This window comes from Falco punctatus (genome assembly GCF_963210335.1).
Source record: "Falco punctatus genome assembly, chromosome: 2".
NCBI lineage: Eukaryota > Metazoa > Chordata > Aves > Falconiformes > Falconidae > Falco > Falco punctatus.
This window is the reverse complement of record NC_137581.1, coordinates 31872302-31897445: the sequence shown is the minus strand read 5'-3', so window position 1 is coordinate 31897445 and position 25144 is coordinate 31872302. Positions and strand designations below refer to the sequence as shown.

Genomic DNA, 25144 nt, shown 5'->3' with positions numbered 1-25144 from the left:
TTTACCTCAACCTACAAGCTCTTCCACCTTATTTTCTCCCTATGTTCTGTTCAGGAGGGGGAGTGTGAAAGCAGCTGGGTGGGCATCTAGCAGCAGGCCAGGGTGAATCCAAAAGCTGTTGAATAGATCTGTCTAAAAGAAACTTTAAATTTACTGGTTCACATTAAGTATTGGCCAGACAGAATTTCAGTTCAGCATCTGCCTAAAGCTTGCAGACAAACTTTTTCTATTGTAGAGCTTTTGAGAGAATGATTTCATACTTTACCACTTTTTCTAATTTCCAAAACCTGACACAGGTAATGATTTGCAACATTCATTTACTACCTATACATTATTTGCAGAATTACAGAGAAGCAATAATCTTTACATGGAAAAATATAATATTAAAAATCTTACATACAAGGACAAAACAGCAACAAAAGGCTGGTCACAAAATTAACATCTAGCCTTTCCATCAGCAGTTAAAATTAAAACTCCTTTAGGGCGAGTTTTCAATAATGATATTAAATAGTCTTCTTTTTCTTTTTTTTTACCCCCCCATAAAGGAGACACACATTAAAAATAGTAATGTCTAAAACAACATTATTTAATTCTTAGTCAGGCACCTGAAGGTTTGGCTTTGAGCATCTTCTGAAATCAGCAGTCAGAGGAATCCAGTTTCACAGAGGCACCAGTGATGGAGTTTCTGAAAGTGTTCTCCGAGCTGCGATCCGCAGACATTTGGGGCAGCCTCCAGAGTTGAAGCACGCTTTGTGAAAGCATGTTTTGCACTCTGTTTATATGTACAAGCAGTTTAAGATTCAGGAAAAAAATAAAGTAAAAAATGAATCAATAGCTGTGTTCCTTGAAGGATGTTCTATCTAGTTCACTCAAGTATAAAAGTAAAGAGCAGCAGTGCAAAAGTAAAGAGCAGCAGTGCAAAAGTAAAGAGCAGCAGTGCAAAAGTAAAGAGCAGCAGTGCAAAAGTAAAGAGCAGCAGTGCAAAAGTAAAGAGCAGCAGTGCAAAAGTAAAGAGCAGCAGTGCAAAAGTAAAGAGCAGCAGTGCAAAAGTAAAGAGCAGCAGTGCAAAAGTAAAGAGCAGCAGTGCAAAAGTAAAGAGCAGCAGTGCAAAAGTAAAGAGCAGCAGTGCAAAAGTAAAGAGCAGCAGTGCAAAAGTAAAGAGCAGCAGTGCAAAAGTAAAGAGCAGCAGTGCAAAAGTAAAGAGCAGCAGTGCAAAAGTAAAGAGCAGCAGTGCAAAAGTAAAGAGCAGCAGTGCAAAAGTAAAGAGCAGCAGTGCAAAAGTAAAGAGCAGCAGTGCAAAAGTAAAGAGCAGCAGTGCAAAAGTAAAGAGCAGCAGTGCAAAAGTAAAGAGCAGCAGTGCAAAAGTAAAGAGCAGCAGTGCAAAAGTAAAGAGCAGCAGTGCAAAAGTAAAGAGCAGCAGTGCAAAAGTAAAGAGCAGCAGTGCAAGGCCAGGACAACAACCTCCGTAATAACTAAGACTAAACATTTTGGTAAGATTCACAGGATATACAATGAATGTTGGCAAGATATTATATAGCAGCAGCATAGCACCCTCCCAGGCACAGACCCAAAAAATAGCCCACCCCTGCAGCCATAACTATGTTCAGGCAAGTCCCTGGTTTTGCTCTCTGAACTCACTGATGCAAGACAGCTGCCACAAGTTGGTTTTCAAAGACACATGCCATCCCTGGCTGTCCAATACATATGCAAATTTTCAAATATACATGCTTTCAGTGAAGCAAGTTCCCAATGTTCTCCTAAAATAAGTCTGAACAGTTTTACACACCAACATCGCCTCCAAGGAAATAAGAAAAATGTCTGGTCTGGAACATACCTGTGCACCTTTTGCATTTGGCAGTCTGATAAGGGAAGAGCAGATCTGCACTCTGACAGAATTCACAGATAAACCCCTTCGCTTGACAGAGCTACAAGGATAGCAAGAGAGTTGATTTACTTTTAAGCTAAGAAAAAAAAAATTAGGAATGTCAGCAGGGATATTCCTCACACTAGCAGCTGCAAGGACTAAGAGCCCTGGCTTTTCTTTACCTCACAGCCATCCACATGGGAGGTGGAGCTCTTCAGAATATCTTTAAGAAGGGGCAGTAACTGTCCTCGTTTGATCTTCACGAGGTCATCCAGTGAGAAGAGTTGCAGCTCCTCTGTCAGATGGCTGGGGACCTGTTCAAATTCTTTCAGTACTCTGCGAACAGAAAGAAAACATAAATCAAGTTACAAAAAGTTGTTTTTCAAGTATATTTGAAGAATAATCCTCTTTCGCTTCTCTGGTCACCCAGGGATCATACAAGGCAAGTCCATACTAAATCCTACCTCCCCTTCCAATCTGAGATCACATTAACAAAAAGTGGAGGGTTTGGGATTTAGAATAAATGTCTGCTTTAAATGTGCTTTCCTCGCCATGTGCAGTTATCCCAGAAATTCCTAAATAATGTGTAAAGGGCTCCCTCCTACCTCAGAAACACTAGGTAAAATCCCATAGAATATCTAATGTGATACTCTAGAGTTATTTGCTTCTTCCCTCCCCTCCCTCCCCACACCCCCAAAAAAAAGAACCTTGAGGGTTTTTATACTGCATAGGTCACTATTGGGTAAAACTATGCTTGTACTGAGCAGGTGAATGCTGAAAACATAGCTATTATTTTTAAAATATCACCAATGTAGAAGGTACAGCGAGGATCCTAATGCTTATTTCTGTAATGGAATCACAGCTGGCTGTCCAGAATAGAGACATTAAAATATGTTTCTATTTAGTTTTGGTGAATAACATGTAATTGATGCGTAAAAGAGGTCAACGTCAAAGAGAAAACAGAATCTACTTTTAAAGCTTATTTTGCTTATGTTTGTTTTCAACAAAGTCAGCAATTCTGCAGTGAAGGTTTTATCACTCACATGTTTACCTATTATGCCCACAGTTTGGGAAGGTGAATACCAAAAATCTTTAATTTGTAGCTGCAAGCAAGTTCGTGCTTTGGTATTTATCACTTTTGGTTACTACTTTCATCTGAGTATGTTTATAAAATAATCTGAATTGAGCCCAAATATCTGGAAGAAATCTTTAAAGCCTCAAGGAACACATTTGTTAATTTCTTTAATATTTTTTTTAAAAAGACAAATAATCTCAGAGATATATGTAAGTACCTTTGACCTGTTAAGAATGAGTCAGAACATGAGAGACAGAGAACGAAAAAACATACACCTAACAAAAATCATTCAACATTTAAAACCGAATGTCTCAGTATGTTACAACAAACAGAAAGCTACCACACAAAACTACCACCTATTCTTCACTCAACATTTGCAGTGCAATAGAAGGAAGGGGTTTTTAATCAAGATTTTTTTCTAATGATCATATTAGCTCATATAAAACTGTACTCAAACATCTCTAGAGAAGAAGGCTCTATAAGCACCTTAGGTACATTTTAATAAGCCATTTTTCATGCATGATGATGGCCCATACCTTTCACCAAACCTGCAGGTTTTCAAAAGCTTTTTTAAATGAAAAAGCTGTTCTTGTGTCTCCTAAAATATGAAGGGGAAAAACAGAACAAATTTTAAATGAAAAGCAATTTGCATTTATATATTCAAATAGAGGAACACCACTATTTGAGTCAGTAACCCTTGTCAGTACATCAAGCCACACCTACAAATGGAAACTTCACACTCAGCACAGAATTAAACAAATGGATTTTCTAATGCACGGAAGGTCCAGGAAGGCAAAAGCTACTTTTATTCAATGACAAGGGAAGCAATTCCTAATGCTACAAATGGCTCTGTGTCAGCACATCAAGATTGCTAGACCCAAACCTGTGTAAGAACAGGTCAGCGTCTCCTTAGCCAAGAAGGGAGTGTACGGCAACTTGTAATCTTCAGCACAGCACCCTTGCTCAAGCTGTACGAGGCACAGCCCTTAGATGAGCCATGAGTGTTTTCTCTACTGGCCAAAAAAATTAAGCAGTCATTCAAAATTTCTGGAGCTTTCCAACAGCCAATTGCCAAGCAGAGGCAAATTTTTAATGCAGGAACCCAGCTCCCCTCCATGAACTAAAACTGGAAACCAGTAAGGAAATGGCTCCCAAAGACAAGGTGAGAAATGAGAGCTCTGGCATAGATTGGAAACTTCTCCCTCCTCCCCCTTCAGATGAGGGGAGAGAGAGAGCAAGTCCCAGAAGCAGTGATGGGCCAAGTCTCAGTGTGGAGAAGCCAACTCTACTTCCTTCACACACACAGAGCAAAGGACAACCTGTCCTAAGTTCTTCCTGAAAATCTCAGACCTGCAAATTCCAAAAAAAAAAACCAAACCCAGGTCACACTTACCCTCACCCTGTCCATTTCTTTACTTTTTGTGTAGAGGGCTTTGTTAATACAAGACACATTGAAAATTGGGTGCTGCCATATGCTGTCCAGTAGGTGTTTGGAGAAGTTGCATACATAGTATTTTTTGAAGTCCCACTTCAACAGTATTCGGGCAGGAATGGATGACTGGGCATAGCTGTGGCAGCAGTCACAAAAGTATTTCCCCAGGTAGTCACAATAGCGGAGTCTCCTGATATATTCTGCAAGTAGATAGCAATGAAATTATGAATATTTATAAGACTTAAGGGACATACATCTTCTCTGTATGCCTATTCTGTCCAAGTAACTCGAATCTACTGGAGTGAAGGGCATGGAATTTTTCTGTTTGGTTGGTTGGTTTTGTGGGGTCTTGGTTTTTTTGTTTGTGAGGTTGGTGGGTTTTGGGTTTTTTTTTTATTGGGTGGGGTTTTTTTTGTCTGTTTGTTGTTTTTTGTTAAATAGGAGGTTTTATTATTGTGGTAAACACATGCACAAGGTCTGTACTTTGCACTAGAAGAGAAAGGTTTCCCCATTTCCACATTTGTGAAACTGAACTGATGATATCACCATGAGATCTTAAAGAAACCATTCTTGCTTTACCCACAAAAGAGACGCAACACAAATCACACAACAAAATACTTTCACCAAATGAAAAGACAAGCTGATCTTGGAGTCACATTTGCAGAATACTTTTTTCATATAGAAAGGTTTGTTGTGGATTTTTCCCAACTATCTCAGCATCTCAGGTTTGCTCGAATTAATGTGCCATCACAGACTGCTGATACTTTACAGGCCATCACAAATTCTGCTCTTTGGTGAGCAGACCCAGAACAAGTCTTGAAAGCCACTTCAAAGATTTCTTAGGTAAGGTCTGGCTGTCAGACCTGTAAATCATCATGCTTTCAAGCAGTTCTCACAAAACATCACAAATAAAACACAAGCAGGATTTTGTGATCAAGATCTAAAGAAAAAAGTTCTAAAAAGACAACCCAAAAGAGGAAAACCACACATTCCATAAGCTTGCATAAAGCTTCCACAAAGTAAAAAGAGACTTTAGGAAATGTGTAAATTGGCACAGAAAAGAATTATTGAAAGAAACCATTGAAAGATGTAAAGCCAGCACTTTCTAGCCTGGAAGCTTGATTTTTCTGTTTTGCTTTTCGTGTTTTGCTGTTGACTCTCATGAATTTTATTGTGTATGAGAATGACATCTATCATGTATTGTATTCTGTCTGCAGTGAGAAATTACAGTGTCAAGATCCCACTGCTTGTTTTATTATTGCAAGCACACCCATGAATGAGATTTTCCTTCTAGCTCAGACGATTTTACAGTTGTGGTAGACCTATGTTGGTGAAGATTACAGCCTGATTACTAATAATGGATTTATTAGGTTTGTTTTTTCCTTTTGGTAATACTTACTGCTTTCTACTGGGGTTCCACAACCAACACACGTAAAGTTCTGGGCAGCCACCGCTGCATCTCTCCTGCATACAGAGGCAAACAGTTATACCTTCCAGCATCCAAAACACAGTTCAGTTAACATTCTCCCAAACTGCAAGACAGCTACACTGGCACCAGTGAAAATATCCAAGTTAGGAGCCGACTCCTACACCTCCACATGAAGAAGGAGGTTCTGGACAGAAATGCAGATTATTATTTTAGTGGGAGTCTCTAAGCTATTCTGTGGATGATAAATCGATTACTGCTTCTAAGTATGGATTGTTGCAAAAATTAGATTATTTTCCATTTCTTAAGGTGGCATCAATATCAAGAGGGAGGGGGAAGAGGGAAATCCATACCTGAAACTGAAAAAGCAACATAGGGAATAAGCCCGTTTGCCTACTGTGTGCATTTAACAGCACTTCATGCAGAGTGAGATAGTAGTTTCCCAAAATACGACATGTTTTCTCCCTCCTTTCTGAAAACCTACTACCCACAAAGTATCAGCAGGTAAGTGGGGAAACTGTTAAGAATATTCTCCAGGGAGTCCAGCTAAGCACGCTGCCACCATAACACCAAACAGTATGTGTATTATCACATGTAAAAGTGCACGTGCCATGTTAACCAGGATGTACCAACAGAGGGGAAAAGATGCCATCTGCTTTCTAGCAAAACTGGTGGCAGACACTGCAGAAGGCTGTGCCATGCACTAACTCTAACCTCAGGTTCTGTTAAATCACCCAGGCTCCTCCCATCAAATTCAGCAGGTTTTAGATAAATCCCCATGCTATACTAAACAATACTCAGATCTCTTACACTTACTTAACTGAAGGGTGAATATTAAATATAATCTGCGATCTTGGTGGAGCCCAGCCAGAAGATCCTCTTAATTTGGATATGATCTTTATTTCTTCAGCCAGATTCAAACTGGACTCAAACACTCTTGGAATCTCTTCTTTCAGCACAGACTATTGGAAAAGACAAACCCGTGAAGATGAACAAGCCCAACAGCTGGGCATATGTTAAATGCTATGAAACATCTCCCTCTATACTCCAGGATTTTGAAGTTCAGTTCTCACCTGCATGTAGTGCCCCCTCGGTAAAACTCCCTCCCATCAGTCCCAGAAGAAAGTACATCATGATTGTTCACAATTGTACATCTTAAACATGCTAAAAATTGCTAAAGAGAGAAGAATTTTTTTTAAAAAAACAATCTAAAGTGAACTAATAAACTGTAAGTACTTGTCTGTATTTATTTTTTTCTTCTTTTTTTTTTTAATGCAGCTTCCCCCTTCCCGTAACAGTGAAGCAGCTGCAGTGAGACAATGATTATTTGGGAAACTGAATAAAGAGCCCGCTGTTTTCAGCTCAGACTCACCCTCTGCTTAGATGAGCTCAGGCAACCAGACAGTTGAACTGCAGAGTCTGTCTGCAACCAGTGTTTTCTGAAAGCTCTGCACAACTCCTGGGCTGTTGCTTCAGCAGAATTGCTGCCTGGTTCAAAAGATGATCTGAAAGTTAAGCAATACAGACAGTGAAAAATAGCAGCATGTCATCAGCAGCTCCATTGCTTCTTCAGCATCCCTGAAAAGTTTTCTCCCATCCCTTCATTCCTATCCCCTTGCTTTGATACACCCAGCTCCTCAGAGCCACAGCCATCACCCTCCAGCCAGACTCGGCAAAAGAGAAGGGCTCTGCTAAGCCAAGTGCCAAAGACATTTGCTGTCAAGCAGCATTCCTTTCCCTTCCTTGGGAGGACCAAATTTACCACTCCCACACCTTTCTGCGCCCCAGCCAGAAGTGTCACCAGAAAGCTGGTCCAGCAGAAAAGGTAGTGCCACCAGGCTATTATAGTAAAGATACACAGCAATACCTTTCATCTGGTGTGACTGAGAGATTTTCAAGATCTTCAAGTTCTGCAATAAAGCAGAAAATTTTATCAATCCATCTAAGAAACAAAGCTTCTGTTACTCAGCACTATTTTACATCTATCTTCTGTGCTACCACGGGGTCAGTTTCAAATATATGCATCTTTACAACACCCTTACTGGATGTAGGAAATAACCTCATCCCTGGTTGAAAAAACAGGCATAAGGAGTCTTATCTCCTCTGCATATCCACTGATGAAGAGTACTCCCTAACAGATACGCATCATATCATCACCATCAGCCTCCCTTCAAGAGCAGGAGAATTGGTAAGGAGAGACTCATACCAGCTAGTCCAGGTCAAGCCAGGAGGCACTACACATAAATAATGACATACATAACCAACAGAGCATGTATTAATTTTTTTGGACACTGACAGATATTTGGACCAGAAACACACCAGTTAATGCTATAAAAGTTAGTAACTGGTGAGATTAAGAAGTGTGTGCTTTAATTCCACTAATTCTTCATTCTGCATACATAGGCAAAATATGATTATGCAGGTAAGTGTGTTCACATTGGTACCATTCGTTTCGGCCATGCATATTGTTCTCAAGACAAATGCTTCCCCATTCACACATATCAAAACTACTCTTGCTACTAGAAATGCAGTTTGGGGCTAGATCTTCATTAAATTAGGGAAATAGGAGGTGAAAAAATAAGTGAATCTCTAAAATCAAAGGGAGCAATAAAAAAGCCTTTGTTAACAGAAAAAAATAAGATAGAAGTTAAAAGTTGCCCAGGCTACTTTTAAGGGTTTCTATTTCCATATATGTAAAAAACAGAAGTTAACTAAAGAAACTCACGATGTAGTCGCCAGTGCTTAGTTTCTCTTCAGGACAAGGGGCCAGAGATATTCTCTCTAGTCCTGAAGCAGTGAGGGCTGCCTAAGACCTAATCCACCTCTTAATTAGGAAGTGATCATGCCCTAAATTCTCTCAAACAATACTGCTATAGTTGGCTGAGGTTGTGCCAGTTTCACATTTTGCTCACCCACATTCATTGGATTTAATCCTTCGACAATTTCAGTCCCTGTGTTGGGTGTGCATGGCAAGGTGTTGGTAGCAGGGGGCTGCAGGGGTGGCTTCTGTGAGAAGATGCCAGAAGCTTCCCCCTTGTCCGACAGAGCCAGTGCCAGCCGGCTCCGAGATGGACCCACCGCTGGCCAAGGCCGAGCCCATCAGTGATGGCGGTAGCGCCTCTGGGACAGCGTATTTCAGAGCAACCGCCCCGCAGCCGCCACGGCAGCGCAGGAGGGGCAGGGGGCTCCAGGCCCGGAGCAGAGGTTCCCCCCAGCCCGCGGTGAAGCCCACGCTGAGGCAGGCTGTCCCCCTCAGCCCGGGGAGGCCCACGGAGGAGCAGATCCCCACCGGCAGCCCCTGGAGGCCCCACGCCGGAGCAGGTGGGTGCCCGAGGGAGGCTGTGACCCGTGGGCAGCCCACGCCGGAGCAGCTCCTGGCAGGGCCTGTGGCCCCGCGGGGAGAGGAGCCCGGGCTGGGGCAGGTTTGCTGGCGGGGCTGGGGACCCCGGGGGGACCCGGGCTGGAGCCGGCTGTGCCTGAAGGACGGCACCCGTGGGGGGACCCGGCTGGGGCAGGGGAGGGCTGTGAGGAGCCGCCCTGAGGGGAAGGAGCGGCAGAGGCAGCGTGTGAGGGACTGACCCCAGCCACATGCCCGGCCCCGGCGCTGCTGGGAGCGGGGAGAGAGAGCGGGGGTGAAGTTGGGCCCGGGGACAAGGGAGGGGTGGGGGGAAGGTGGTTTAAGATTTGGGTTTATTTCTCATTATCCTAGTCTGACTTGACTGGTAATAAAATAAACTAATTTCCCCAAGTCGATCTGGTTTTGCCCGTGACAGTCACTGCTAAGCAATCTCTTCGGGCCCTTATCTTCACCCAAAAAGCCTTTTGTTATATTTTCTCTCTCCTGTGCAACTGAGGAGGGGAACGATAGAGTGGCTTTGGTGGGTACCTAGCATCCAGCCAGAGTCAATCCACCACACCCTCAAACCAGCAAAGATAGTATTTTGTAGAAAGGAAATCCTGCACCAGTCTGCTATTTCTGCATGTGTTCTAACCAGGAGTCATGCATACATTGCTCTTTCCATTTTCTTATGTTATTTCTCCTGCAATAGCACCTACTAAGTCAACAGATTTTCTAAATGATGCAATAGATTCATTCAGCTGAACAATGGAGCTGTTTCTGCAGTTACAATTTCAAAGTCTTACCAATAATTACATATTCATCGTCTGATTCACTGTGGCAACGAAATCTGGTAACCTCATGATGTGATGGTAGATACATTGGGGAGCTGACAGTCAGCAGAGCACAGCCTGTCCGGAACAAAGACAACACCAGTTAAACTTTTCCAGCATGTATAGAGTAGCTGCAATTATATTTTTCTTTGCTTATCAGAACTTAAGCACACAGCCTGTATTTACAGAGCAATTTTATTTATTTATACACACACACACAGCACCAGTTGTTCTTGGGAGTCTGTCACATAGCATGTCCCCCTTTAGTTCCTTGGGAAGAAGCTTCTAGAGACTAAACCAAAAAAGCTTTTGATTATCAGTGGTCTCTCACCTTCTCATGTGCAAGCACATCATTCATTTTCCCCCAGATGTTATGGCATTTAGACTTTATACTTAAGTTTCATTGCTAAGATCCATATTACTCAAGAGACTAAAATCTACTTAGAAATGCATGTGCTGACTCAAGCATTACAGTGCCAGGAGCATTTATTATCTTGCCTCAAACTATACGTGAATGAATATTCCGGGCAGTTTCACTCAAATCAACTGTGTGACCTGATCTGCATAGTGCAGAAGTAAGCACAGAAGGACAGAGCCAAGCTTCAAATCCTGCAAATAAGGAGAGAAAACCAGCCACTACAGGCATGCTTCATGGAGAGTTGTGCTTGCCATGTGGCACTTCAACCATACACTTTCTTTTTCATGTTAAAAAAACAGATTACATAACACACAGATGTGAGCATTCAAAAGAAAGAGTCAAACCCACAGAGAAAGTATTTGTGGCATAACAATCCTCAGGGAACACAGCTCTTGAGAGACTCAAAGAAGGTAACAGAGGATTTGTTTCCAAGCAATGCCCAAATTAATTTAATATTTTCTTGCCCAAAAATAAACAGCAAAGGCTGTCAGACAAGAATGCATTATAGACTAAGTAACTTGCCTTCATAACCACTGTCTGAAGAGGCAACAGAAGAATCAGACTTCTTCACCCCAGGGTAAGAAGATAACTCTGAATCAGTGTGATAGCTGCCATCTGATCCACTTGTTTCCTCCACACCCCAGGACTCCGCTTGTTGGCTTAGGATATTACATTTCATTTTTTCTAGCGATGCTATAATCATATCGGCAACAAAAAAGTGTGCGTTTTCCTGGACACAAGATTGGAATGCTCATTAGTACACAGTACATTTGATATTTACTTAAGAAGAAGTGAAACACATAACTTTTCCCCCTACTTTTTCAACTCAGTAAAAGAAAACATAAGGCTATCTCACTTTTCATTTAAACACCAAAAAAACACCCCAAGGGCAATTCAGAAACAACATGCCCAGATAATTGTCTCACCCTTGATTAAAGCACACAATTTACTTTTATCTTACCCATCTATTAGATAAAAAGGAACTTGATTACATGCCTAATTGATAAATATGTATGCATTTTAGGGACTTAGTCCTCTAGTTACACTGCATTATTTAGTATGCAAGTGTGAATCTGTGTAATCTATTTAATAGGATTTAATTTCAAGTCAGTGTGTACAAGCAGTTTTGCATGCATGCTAACTTGGATGGGGCCAGAAATGGCAAGTTTTGAAGGGACTGCAGACCTTCAGGTGACGGGTAGTACAGAAGCTAGTAAAATACTTTGATGTGTTAAGAGTCAACGCAGTGAAGTAGGGATTATGAAGTGAGATAGCTTACACTGTCAACTGAAGGCTGCACAGAAAGTCTCTGATAAGGGTAAGCAGGAACCTAGCTCCGCTGGGGTTCATACTGCCTTAAATAAAAGGTAGCCGTCGCAAAGCTTCACCATAGCATTTTGCTGCCAGACAACCTCTCCCCATGGTGTCCCTTACCATCTTGCCTACCCAAGGTCACCTCTTCTCCAGGAAAAAGAATTTGTAAAGCCAACTCTGACATCACTGAGCCATCCTGACAAACCTTGGGCTCCCTGCCCCGATGTCACTGCTGTATCCCTTGCTTCCTGTGGTCTAACAGAGCATCCCACCAGTCCATCTACGCTATTTCTGCTAGCCTGGGCACAGCTTCCCAGCCCAGGCTCAGCTCAAAAGTGGATGGGTGGAAACCCAAAGATGGTTAGGACACTCACTCCCTTTCCTCTCAACCGCAAGTGTTCACATTATGCAAAGCTAAACCTCTGTCTAAAAAAACCACGGCAGTATCTAATCCTAGAGATTCTGAGAGCAGAATAATTAAAGCTTTACAAAAAATGGCTTATGCTCAGAAAATTGTACCATTGAATGTCAGTTTTCATGACATCCCCTACAACCTCTATGGGAAGCACAAAGACAGACATCAGTGTTTAAAAATAGCTAAATCTTAAGAAGCACAACAGACATCGCTGCTTTCTTATTGTCCACAGCCAAATGCATTTAGAAGAGATTAATCTCAACATTAGAGAGAGCCCACAAGTCCCTGTGGGTGTCTGAAGAGACTTTTATCTTTTTCCTAACACTGACTAACATCACTTGCTTGGTGCATAGTTTCTCCAGAGACAACTTTCAGTGAACTTCAGGACACACCATTAGCAAAGGAAAGAATTAAACAGCCTTTCTCCTCTTGGGAAATAAAGATGACATCTCCTACTTTGAAAATTCAAAAAAGCCTGTGTGGCACTGGTTAACCCCAAGTTAGTGGCAGGACACAGCGTATCAGCATGTCCTGCTGATAAAAGCAATTATGAGTGTATCAGAGAGTTGCATTGCAAGAAAGATGGAACAGGATACAGGCACTCCTGTAGTCAGCATGACTATCAATCAGCTTTCAGCTCTGACTCCTGATAGGTCTGTCACCCTAGGAAGCAGTCTCAACTCAGCTGTGACACACCAACCTTCTCACTTCTCTTCCTTTCCACTTGCATCAGTGGAAAGTCCCTCTAGATTATCTGGCCCATCTCCTTCCTGGCACACAACTACAACTCTCAGACTTGCTGACACTACATGCATCTTAGTTTTCAGTCTCCCAAGTTTCAAAAAGATTATTTCACAACCTAAAAGTGTTTGGGGACTTTTCGTTTGTTTTTTAAAGGCAGCCTCACTCATAAAGGACTGAGCTCTTAATATCTTTTAACCTGTAATCACATTAGCCCACAATCAGCTGCACAAGAGAAGTAGCTGATGTTATCTTGCCTCACTCAACAGTTCTCAGACTGTGGTTTCTAATCCAGGTATCTACCTGCTGGTCCCCTGGTGATGGAAAGCAAGTTACTTCATTTTTTTGTTCCCACATTACAGATAGAGAAACATCATCTTTCACAAAAAGCAACATGACAAACTAGTTCACAAGCATGGTGTTTTTTGTTTTTGTTTTAAAATGCACCTTGTAGATGCCAAGTTTCAAATCCAATGCAGAACTTGCCACTCCAGTAAAACTAGTGCTATGCCAAAAGATGATGACCTCTTGGGCCCAGGACATGGGACCACATGCACATTGACAGTTAAGCAAAAAAAAAAATAAATCATTTTCTAGGCACATTTCTAAAGCTTTTTCATATTAAATCCTACTCACTGCAACAACTAATTATAATATTAACCTCTTTTCCAATTGTCAGAAAAGATTAACATTTAGCACACAGGGTTATGTGTGACAACATTATCTTCTCATCTTCACCTCTGTTTATAAGCTCAAATGAGCTGCTTATTTGGCAACACTCCTAAGACCCTTTGGGCCCATTATGCAAATTGGAAACCATGAGAAACTGCTTAAATTACTGAAGATGTTACAGTTACTGTGCTGTAAAAGGATTACAACATGAATAACAAGCAAGCAATCTCACATGCTCATCATAAGCACACACAAACCCCCCCCAACATCTCCCTGTCTCCTGATAGTAAAAGCATGAGGTAAATCCCATCCACCACACACATGTAGCTGCAACAAATTCTATGTAACATATTCTGATATAACTTTAAAGTAGCTCTAATAAGTTTGGTCTCAAGGAATGTGTGGGAAAATGATGTAATGAAAAATGGAGATGTATAGTGTTCTAAAATATTTCCATTATTTTAAGATAATTAAAATAATGAACAGACTAAGAGTAAAAATAAAAGAAATATGCATTTTAGGTTTGTAGGTGCACCCACAGAGGGGAAGAGGAGAGAAAATACAGCATTTGCAAAGATTAGTCCATCCATCAGAAAGTTCTGTTATTGAGAAATGCCTCCTCTTGTTTGGTTTTGCCACTATAAAATAGAAAAAAGATTATGACTTTGTTGTCCTCACCTTCTCCACATCTTCTGGAAGCATGCAGATGTCCTGCAATGAACGATTCCAGGGTATAGCACTTATGTTCAAAGGAAAAGTAGAACCTGTGGGTTTAACAAGAACTTGTGTTAGTTATTTCTTTCTCTGTAGCTCCCGGGATGCGTGCAGGGTGATCTCCAGAAAGCAAAGTAAACTTTCTTTCCCAAAACTGAACACTTGGGGCTGGAAAGAGAAATGTGGGGAACATGTTAGCATTTGAACTACTCTGGCAACCTGAAGCACAAGTATCAACTACTAGGGAAACACAGTAAAAATGACAAGTGGTGACAGTACCACTGCGCTCCCAACACCAGCCCTCTCCCAGCTACATCTTGAGCTGCTGGGGACAATAACAGCCAGAACCTCAGGCAGGGATTACAGTGATGCTCTGCAGTTTGCAATACAGTCACCTAACACTGCTCTCTGTTTATTCACAACTGCTGAAAGAAAAAGAAATCTCACTGCTGTCTGGGCATGCAGAGAGATGCATCGGCCTCAAAAGATTTCCTGAATTACTACTGGTATTGTGCGACTACAGCAAGTTTGAAAAAAAACATTGCCGTTATGTTTTCATACCTCAAGAAAACCTCCCTCCTCTTTCCAAATGCAAACCATACTGCATAGTAATATGTACAACTGGAGCAGACGCATTAGCCACAGTACTCCCTGCTTCTTGGAACAGCAGTTCTGTTTTCCTGGAATTCATCGCTGAGTATGATGAGCATGTGAAACAAATTTCATCTTTCTTCCCTGTTAAGAACTTTACACTATGCAGCAGAGCATGCATCTGGTTTTCTATAGATGTACCATGGATTGCTTTTTTATATAAATATCTATATAGTCACAACCTTCTTCCCCAGAAAATTGAAGGTATGAAATCATGCCCTCATGTTTTGTTTTCAATACACTCACAGCCACTGCTACAAGAAATTTGCTGGAAGGATGATGAAGATTATATATAACGTATACAGACATACACTATAATGACATAGGAAAGGAAACTACTTAAGTTGTTTTTTTTTTTAAACACTGACTGGTGTATACTACCTCTCCTCTGACCTTATAACCAACCAATTTCTGTTTCACTGTGGTGATGTTTACAGGATAAAGTAGACCATATCTAAATGCTACCACCACACATGCCATGTAAAGCCATTGCAGGTAACATGGCTTAATCAAAGGCTCTTTGTAATAAAAAAAAATTGCCACTCCTAAATTTGTTTAAAAGTCAACAGAAAGGATAAAGAGGTCCCACATAATGTGAGAATAATTTTTCCCCAACTAAAGGACGCTGAATCTCAGGCCTAGTTTAGATTCTTTATATTGCTTTATTTGTAGACACCACGTTATGCTGCCCTGAGCATTGGTGACATCAGGCTGGAAAGTCAATACTGTGCTTGAGCGTAGTGACACTGCCATAGTGGGTTTGTACAGAATTCTTAATTGTGCGTATCATGGAGGAAAAATGGAAAGACTGACAATCTGACTTTTCAAAGCAGATTTAATCACCCAGTTAGGTTATTTTCATGCCTATTTGATGAGTCATCTTACTGGGTAAGCAGTGTATGGAGGGTACAGGTAACTGCTAAAGGCTCTACAGCTGGGTAACAGCCTACGTTCTCATCAGTTAAGATAACAAACATTACTCTCTGAACTAAAAATAATAAGCAGAAATAAGGAAATGGGAAAATTATTCCTTTCTCTTTAAAATATAAGATGCAACTAATCTTAAATATAATTTTGAAATCTAATGGGAGCTTTCTCTTTTGCTTACCTCTTGCATCCCACTTGCATCTTTAAGTGAAAAGAATGCAAAGTGGGAAGAAGCCCAGGCAAGGAGCTCAGCTTATCCAGCAATGGGATGGAACTGTGGGTCTGACACGAAAAATTATTTGGTTGCCCTTCTGCTCCTCCGCACTGTTGCCTGGAGGCTGCTGGGGCTTGGGAAAGAGTCCTCAAGAGCCACAGAAGGAAGTGACATTGATGTACACAGAGGTTAAAAGCAAGAACTGCCAGTGACACACTGACCACAAAAAAGCTCCGAGAAGATACTCCATTCAGTCACAGGTTCTTCATTAACAATGACGTAGCCTTTTCAGAAGGTTACACGAGGCCACCTTCATATTTAAAAGTATTAGCAAAGCCTAACAGGAGCCTCACAGGACCAGAAGAAACCCTGCTGAAAAAATGTTATTTTGATTTAAGTAATCTTATGTCACTTCCTTATGCCTTGTGCACCCTTCACCAATTCTCCTGCGAGGAACAAAAGTGAGAAACCACCACCTCTGAGACAGCAATGGAAAGGATGGCATGTAATCCCTGCCTTCAAATTAGGCATTCTTTTTCAGTTTGACATTTGTTTTTCCCATCCTCATAGCCCTGCACAACACAGGGGAGAATGAGACCTCCCCGCCAACCACAGGCTACCCAGCAGCAAGTTAAATGGCTGGAAGCCACAAGGAAAGATGAAACGCAGAAATTTTCACTTTGTACAGAACAGACTAAAGTCTAACGCAGACAGAGCCCATCACGTTGCACAGTGCCCAACAGGATCCTGGCTCCTGCAAAGAGTATTTGTTAGCAAAATCAAGGACGCTGCTTCTTCAGTCGTCTGGCTGCTTCTTCAGTCGTCTGGCTGCTGTACTCCTCCATTTGCTTTCCGGAGAGCCAGGAGCATTACCAACCCAACGCAAGCACATCCCACTCGTGCCAGCGGATGGGAGTCACTCATGATTTATCGGCTCTGACACCTATGCCTCACGGTCCCAGCTGACACAAAGAACCCGGGTTGTGTTCGAGGCAGCCACTCAAACCTGCGTGGCTGGCCCCAACCGCCGGGCACCATTTCCTCCTCCCTGATGGCACCTCTCAAACACGCAGGGCCAACAAAACACCCAGCAGAAGGCAACAGCCACAACTGTCACCATGCTAATTGCTGATGACAGCCTGTCCCAGATGACAACGTTGTTATTATTCAGAGTGCCCAGTCCTGCAATGTCATGTCCCTATTTGAGAGCTCGCTGCCAGCTTGAGGCCTTGGAGAAGCTGGGAAGGGCCAGAGCTTGGAAGCGGAGATCAACGAAGCATCACCATTAGGACTAATATTGACCAAAGGGAGAAGAAAGAAAGACCACAAAACAAAAACAAAAAACCCCAAACAACCAAACCAAAAATCGCCCCCCAAAACAACAACCCACAAACCCAACACCAAGACACCAAGCACACAAAAACCAGCCTTTGCTGTTTTTACTTATAACGCAAAGGCAGGCTCAGCACTCCCTGCTCTTTGCATTCTTTCCAGCAGAAAAATCAGGCCTCAGCTGCACCATCTGAGTTGCACCAAGGCTCAGTATAGAGTAAGATTAAGTCCTTAGATACCGAAAATAACCTTTATAAATAACATAAAAATGCTTCCTCTTGCTGCAGCAAAGGCTGGTCGTACCAGCATTAGGTATGAAACACAAGGGGGTTATTCTGCTGTCCCGGCCGAGGGCAGGTGCCCTGGCCTGCAGCCCAGGAAGGCCGGCAGCCTCACAGAGGCACACGCAGCCCCCAGGTCGCAGCAGCTGCTCCACCAGCCATCTTGGAGGCACCGCGCTGAACATCCCCACCAAACAGGTCCTTGTCTACAGGCCTGTGCTGCCCTGAGCCCCCTGCCACCGAAGGGACAGGAGGCACACTTCGCTAGCAGTAGCAGCCCTCAGCCTGTGTCTCTTCACAAAGAGAATGTGAGATATCTATGTGGTCGCAAACTACTGAGGAGCAAAAAAAAAAAAAAAAAAAAAAAAAAGAGATCCTGATCTGTATCAGATGGGGCTACGTGTCTGAGATGGTGGGTGCACCTGGAAAGGGGAAGAGGGAAGAATAGTCCCGCTCTGGCACAAGCCAATGCAGTCAAAATGATAATGGATGTTAAAGCCCTGCCTTCAAAATCCCAGAGGACTCCCTCTCCTCTGGCTCATGTCAGACACCAGGAGATGTCCCAGGGAGTATGCGCACACCAGCGAATTGCTACCAAACGCCCAGATTTACATTATCTGTTTTTGGGAAAAGGATGATGATGAAGACAAGATGAAGCTGGTGAAAGCCTCATCCAGTGGATGTTCTACATTGCTCACAGCTCAGTGGTTTTTATTTTACCAAAGGCTGACTATGACAAAAGCTTTTCTGCGCAATGAAACAGACTACTACTGCAAGCATGAGTGTCTCCTGTTTCATCAAGTCCAGCCCTCTGGTTCTCCTTTGTTTTTAAGCTTTCGCTTTCTGCCCTCTCTCCTTTTTCAATGACAGCATTTGTCTAATTCACAACTGCCATAAACAAGGCCCATTTAAATTACAGTTGTCTTTCCTAGCACAGAAATCATAAAACAAAAATGGACCTGTAAAGTTACCTGTTCGATTGACTGGCTCTGACTGGGCAAGTCCACTGGGAGAACTGCTGTCACTGTTGCTGACAGGAGCAGGCTCCAAAGCATCAGGGTATTTCAACAGATCTGCTGGCTTACCAGCAACTGAATTGGAAAGAAACTTTGTGAAAGTCAAGTCTTGTTCGGGGGAGGTATAACATTCTTTTCCAGAATGCACAACAGCTGATGTGACAGTGCCTCCTGTTAACGTCACCTGGGTAAAGCAGTCCCGCTTCAGAGGGGATGCATCTGAAGGAGAGAAACCATTCAAAGAGGAAGCTGCAGGATCCCCATCAGAGTAATGGGGACAAAAGAAAGTATCCAGCGAAGGTTTAGAGGAATCATAGCACGTGTTGTCCCAGCATGCCCGGTGCCTTGTAAACCGAATGTCTGTTTGTGTACAGGCAGGGTTGTGGTGTGCAGAATCGCTGTCGCTGTCATCATGGCTATCCCCAGCACTGCTTTCTTCCCACTGTTCCACGTCACTGTCCAGATGCTCAGCTCCCTGCATTGTGGTCTGCTCTGGCACAAAAGAGGGCTTCAAACCAGATGCATTTAAAACAGACATGAGAATGTCTTTGATAGCTTCAGCACTGTTTGGGTATGATCCAAAACTTCCAGCATGTCCAATCACTGCTGGCCTTGAGTATTCATCTGTTCAGAAAAGAGAATAAACTAAGAAGTTAGGAAATGGCACTAAGAAAAGGTTAATTTACAACGTGAATAAAATGCACATTCTTTTTGACACAGGTAAGAAGACAGGATAGAGCTGAATTCATGCACCACTGTTGCCTCTTCCTGCAAGAAAGCTCTTGCTTTCTGCAGTCAGGAAGCCATTCTGTCATTGATAAGGCTAGGTAATAAACCAACACTAAAGTATGCTGCTGCTAGCCAAATGCAATTAGTTAAGACTTTGATGGTGACCGATTGTCAATGTGCTTGAAAACATCATTGTTCTACAAAACTGGATGAGGTACAGTTACTGGTACAGGTTCTGTTGCCAGTAAAAGAGAAGGTCACATTATACCAAGACATATGGAGGATCAATACAACAGGAAGAAAAAAAATACACACTTAGCAATAAAAGCTCACGTGCTTGCGTGCTTCAGTTCAGTCGCTCCTCCTGAGGAAAAGGCTAAAGTAACTTTCAGTTCATTACTCATAGGGGTGGCAACATTTACGTGAACCCATAAAGAAAATTAGCCCTGTCATAGCAACTTTGCTATGCCTCTGAAGGAATCAAAAATATTGCCTGCCAAGGTCCTATATGATCTACTGCAGAACTGTAGTTCAACAGAAAATGGAAAAACTGCTTTTAGTGACAAATATAGCAACATTAGTGTGATGTAGAAGTGTGCACCACAACCAGTAGCTATTCAACAATAAACTGAAGTCCTATACCTTGAACAAAAAGCCTTGCAGGAACTGCCATCAGCCAAGCAATGGAGAGATTAGACACAAAGTCTATGTTCAAGAATAAATTATCAAACACATCACAACAATGAAGTTAACAACTGTCTACTTTGGGGAAGAGAAGTTGGTTGTAAAATTCTATAAACAATCAAGAAGATTTCCTTCCAGAGCAAATAACTCTTAGTTAGGACCATGAGGAATGTCAAACAAGGCTGATGAAAAAAAAGCAGCACGTCTTGCAGACTGCAGACTTTTCCCAGAGGTTGCTCTCCTTCAACATATCTCAATGGAAAATGGTAAACCTCTCCACCAAGTCACTCACCTGGAAGCCAGCATGCACTCACACTGCATGATAAGAAAGTGTACTAATGAAGGGATCAAAACCTCCAACAAAAACCTCCAACATACTCTGGAAAAGCAAGTCTATATAAAGAGCAGTACTCATGAAGAAAAAGCTAAAAATAATTATTAAGAACATCACATATAAGCTATACTGCAAGAGCTGCTAGCAGTGCTGTCAGTAAAGCCAAGTCAAAATTAGCTAAGAGTTCATCAGTGATTGGGACCAGCCACCTGCCACTTACCAGAACAAAGCTCTTGCAGAAACAGCAGCAATACTGCACATTTTACCAGCTGCACTTGCAAAGAAACACCTTGCTGACACAACCAGTCATGGCACTATACAGACAGGAATGGGAAAAGAAAAGCTAGCTCACTTTCAAACAAACTTATTTTGACCTTTTCAGGAAAATAAAGCAATCTGGTAACTGCTGACATTTCAATTGCACAGGACCACCTTAACCTGGGCTGTAAACAGCATCCTTTCTGTGTAAGACAAACCAAAACATTTGGTCTTAATGTCTTTGACTCTTCTGCTCTGCTGTCCTACTGCAAATCCCATCATGACAGCCTTTCTATTCCCTTACCCTTCATCATCTCCCACTACTCCAGCATCATATGGAGTATCTCTAGCACTAATCCTATAACCATGCTGACTGCCTCTGCCAAATACTTTTTCTTAGTGCAATGTAAGAGAAAAAAGAACAAGCTTTAAACATTTTAACTCAAGCTTCTGCTCTGCCAAACTTAAAAAAAGCAAACAACACAACAACAAAAAAACCCACCAAAACCTGCATTTTAAGCTACTACCAGAAATAGGTTAGTTCCAATTAAAAAACCCAATAATCTCAAATTTGGTTTTGCAACTGACACTCATGTGAGTAATGATGGTAATCTGTTAAAATCTGAGAAACTATTTCTTGAATGAACAAGGAGTTAACCTGCCAAGAATCATGACATATTTTACTCTGAAGCACTTAAAATGCCAATATAACTAAAATGGCCAAGCTACCATTAAAAAGGTAAGAAAACCCCATACCTTCAAACTGTATAACATACTTTGGTGCTTCCCGTCTTCAAAGCCAGTAAGCAAGGCTCCCTCTCTAACCAGACGATACTTGTTTAGTACACACAAACTTTGATAGCTTTTGCTAGCACTACAAGCATCAGCAAAGCTTCCCAGAGGGAGGCATTTTAGAACAAATTGGCATACCTGAGAGAACGGAGATTTGAGGTGTCGGAGCAAGGCAGCTAATCCTTGCTGAGGGATTTGAAGAATACGCTGATTCAGTAAAAGCCACCTTTAGGCTTTCGTGGTTTAACTAGAACAAGAACACACAGGCAGACATTTGGTTATAAAACAGCAGTACTCTGGTAATGATACCGCCAGTCTCACAGTCATTCCATCAGGAAGAACACCCTGCTAAGGCCTGCTGACAGTCACCTAACCACTGCCTGTATTTCTGGTTGTCTGAAAATCTCCACAGAAGCACGCGCCACCTGAACAGCACTGGCATCTCTACATCTCTCATTTCACTCCAGAAGGCAGGTGAGCAAAAGAAAATCTCGGCGATAGGAGACTTAAACATGCGCATAAGGCACATTCAAGATAAAATGCTGAATCACATATCTATATATCTATCAAAACAAAAGCAATGAAGTGGAAAAGAATTCAAGAAAACACCAATCTGTAGCTGGAAGTATGGGCCTGTTTGGATGTGTATAGGCTGTGAGCTAAATCTATGAGGCCCTGTCTTCACAAGCACCTGATTCATGTGCTGCTTGATCTCCCAACTGTATCAGCTGGGAGCAAGTGAGGTCACATAATCATGTCAGCCTAATTTGATAGACTATAGTACCTGTGGTTCACGTCAGCAACGTGGCTGACCCAGCATGAAGCAAGAAGCAACACAAATAGATAATCTCAGCCTGGCACACAGCCTGCCAATGCAAGCTGACAAAAATTGTGAATGCATTTGAACTGACTGAGCAGGTTTATACCAGATCAGCAATTTCACTTTGTGTGGTCATGACGCTTCCCATTTGGTATTTCTAAACCCAAAGCTGGATTTACCATATTGTCAAACCAGCATAAGCTGAACCAGGGCATGCAGTTTAGTGCAGATACCGAGGGACAAGGGGCTAATTCCAACAAGGGACTAAGATACAGTCAGGACAACAAAACAACAGGTCTCTTCCCTGAGCTCACAAATTCCTTGTGAGGGTCACACATTTATCTCCCACTCCCCCAGGTATGTCACAGACCTGCAGAGCACATGACAGAAACCACGGAAATCAAAGGGGTGCCCTGCTCTGACAGGCGCATCATTAAAAAATAGTTAACCAAGCTGTACCCCATGCCTTCTCCCCACTCACAGACATCACTGCAATGTCTCCACACAGAGGCATCCCCTTGCCCTCCCCTGCACCCTACGATCCCATACAAAGAGAACAGAGTTAAAAGGTGTGCTGTCCTCTGCCACCCTGCATGGAGCTCCACATTCCCCACATTGTCCTGTGGGAGAGTGGGGTGACTCAGAAAGCAGATATAACCCAGATAATCTTCAGACTCATGGAAAGCAGAAGAAACTAAAAGCCACAAAGAATTTCCCTTTTAACTAAAGAATAACATTTCAGCCAAAAATAGTATGCTGAATTTTAAATATTTAGTGTTTGATCATGCCAGTGCTTGGAAAAATACTCTTTTCAGTATAGGATAGTGCTTTCTTTTTTTTTCCCCTTCGCACTAATTTTGAGAAATCGTTATGTAGGTAGGCTTTACACATATAAATATCATATTATCAACATTACTGGATAAAGTAGTTCTTACAGGAATGCTTTTTTCTTAATTATTAAAAGAAAAAGTATCAGCAGTTAGCAGACTCTACCTTTTAGGAAGCAAGTATCACAACGGCCTGACACCAGGGTGAGTGTAAGTACTTTTATCAGTAAGCATAAAGAGTGCTAAGTTTTAAGACTTTATCTTTTTTTTTTTTTAAACAACCCTCCCATCTCTTAGATCTTATCAGAAGAAACGGGTGTTCTGAGAATTCTGATAAAAGACTTCCATTTACTTTCAAGATGTTATGATTTCAACTGTATCACAAACTGGGAAAGAGCTCCTTTAGTATTTAACTATCAAACTAAAAAAAAAAAACAACACAAAACCCCCACAACCACAAAAAAGCAGTGAAAGAGCACATGTAAGGAAATACAACAGAGGTGCATGAAAAGTACCACAACGCGCTGCCACAACCAATAACACACTTGACGGTTTGTCATCTTTCATAGCATAAATGCCTTTCCCCCTCAATATACCGTGACTGTACTTTCAAAATTAACTCCGTAATGTAACCTTTAAAAATAAAGCATTTACCACAACCACTGACAACTAAAAGCTGCTTTTAGAGGGAAGTTCTCCTGGCTAACGAACACACCGAGCCAGCCTTCGGGTGCCTTGGGTGCCTCACCTGCTCAGGGTGGGGGTGCCTGAAGACTTCTGCTCTGCTGTAGCTGGCTACAGCTACCGCATGGAGAGACATGGTGGGGCAGCATGCATTTTTTGTTGCTGTGATGTACCTGGAAGCAATAGGGAAAGAATTACAGTCACCACCACTCTAACCGCGATTCTCCATGTATTTTGCAGACTCCACGTTTAATATCCTGAACTGTTTTCGGTCTTGACTCTGCATGCCTCTAAGCTTACCGAAAAGCAGAGCTCAGCAATAATGGAGATCTGTAATAAAAAGAGCCTAATTCAGAGGTTTTCTTAAAAACAACTCAAGGGGAAAATGCCCACCACAGACATGACAGGCACGTACCGATCGGCTGTAGCCCGCAGTTTGTGGCAAAATGACGAAGAGACGGAGCGGACCGGGCAGCGGCGATGCCCCCGCGCTGCGGCCCTGAGGCGGCTCTGCCCCCGGTGCCGGCGGTCAATAAGACCCGGCGCCGCTCCCCGACCACCGTGCGGGGCAGCCGCGTAGCGCCCCGCGCCCGAGCCCCCCGACTGCCGGCCAGCTTTGGAAAGCGCTTAATCCGCAGCGAGACACCGACCCCCGCCGCCCGAACGCGTCCCGCCCCAGCAGCGCACCCCGCAAGGCACCGACTGCCGCCCAGCCGCGACTCCCCGTCCCCACCTGCAGCCGCTGCGCCCGGCTCCTCTGGTCGGCGGGCACCGCGCCCGCCCGCCGGCGCACAGCGCAGGCCCCGCCCACTGCCGCGGCGGCCGCCGGCCCTCCGGCTGCGGGGGAGCGGAGCAGCGCCCCGGGGCGGGGCGGGGCGGAGCGGCCCGGCCGGCGTTGGGTGCCTGCGCCGCCGCTCGGCTGCCCGCGGCCCGCGGTGCCGCAGCACAACGTGGAGGAAACAAACCCCGACGGAACGAACGCAAACGGCAACAACAACGACCTGTGGGGAGCGGCGCGGCAGCCTGGGGCGGCCTGGTTTGGAGGAGGAGGCTGAGGGGCGACCCCGTGGCTCGCTGTAGCTGCCTGAGGAGAGGTGCCGGTCCCCCGGGCCGCGGGGCCGTGGGCACGGTTCAGAGCTGTGCCGGGGGAAGTTCGCACTGGGTGTTAGGAAGCGTTTCTTTACCGAGAGGGTGGTCAGACGCTGGAACAGGCTCCCTAGAACAGTGCCCTGAATATGCTTTAACGTTTGGTCAGCGCTGAAGTGACCAGGCAGTTGGACTCGATGATGGTCGTAGGCCCCCTCCAACTGAAATAGTCTATTCTCCTCCATTCTAAAACCAAACAAAAGCAAGA

At 43.2% G+C, this 25144-nt stretch overlaps 1 protein-coding gene across 5 annotated transcripts; it reads right to left on the bottom strand.

The window, feature by feature from the left end:
• Positions 1–300: 300 nt before the first annotated feature.
• RUBCNL (rubicon like autophagy enhancer) lies at positions 301–24668 on the bottom strand. 5 transcript variants are annotated; one of them, XM_080375828.1, is made up of 16 exons: positions 24524–24668; positions 23855–23963; positions 21598–21706; positions 18618–19286; positions 14206–14291; positions 10908–11115; positions 9941–10045; positions 7665–7707; positions 7170–7302; positions 6614–6759; positions 5771–5835; positions 4333–4571; positions 3476–3537; positions 2047–2200; positions 1835–1925; positions 301–772 (listed from the first exon to the last, which is right to left on the bottom strand). In XM_080375828.1, exons 2-16 carry the CDS (start codon positions 23924–23926, stop codon positions 660–662), a joined length of 2295 nt encoding a protein of 764 aa, XP_080231954.1. In that variant the 5' UTR covers positions 23927–23963; positions 24524–24668; the 3' UTR covers positions 301–659. The 5 variants fall into 5 exon arrangements, with proteins under 5 accessions (XP_080231954.1, XP_080231955.1, XP_080231958.1 ...); XM_080375829.1 differs by having other exon boundaries at positions 24478–24527; XM_080375832.1 differs by lacking the exon at positions 24524–24668 and adding an exon at positions 24206–24417.
• Between the last annotated feature and the right edge of the window lie 476 nt (positions 24669–25144).

Bases quoted from the DNA above. Each gene is read 5' to 3' on its own strand.
- RUBCNL (XM_080375828.1), bottom strand. From the start codon at position 23,926: ATGTCTCTCCATGCGGTAGCTGTAGCCAGCTACAGCAGAGCAGAAGTC. The intron at 14,292-18,617 runs GTAACTTTACAG...TTAAACCCACAG, and splicing joins AGAGCCAGTCAATCGAACAG to GTTCTACTTTTCCTTTGAAC. The intron at 3,538-4,332 runs GTAAGTGTGACC...TTCATATTTTAG, and splicing joins AAGAAATGGACAGGGTGAGG to GAGACACAAGAACAGCTTTT.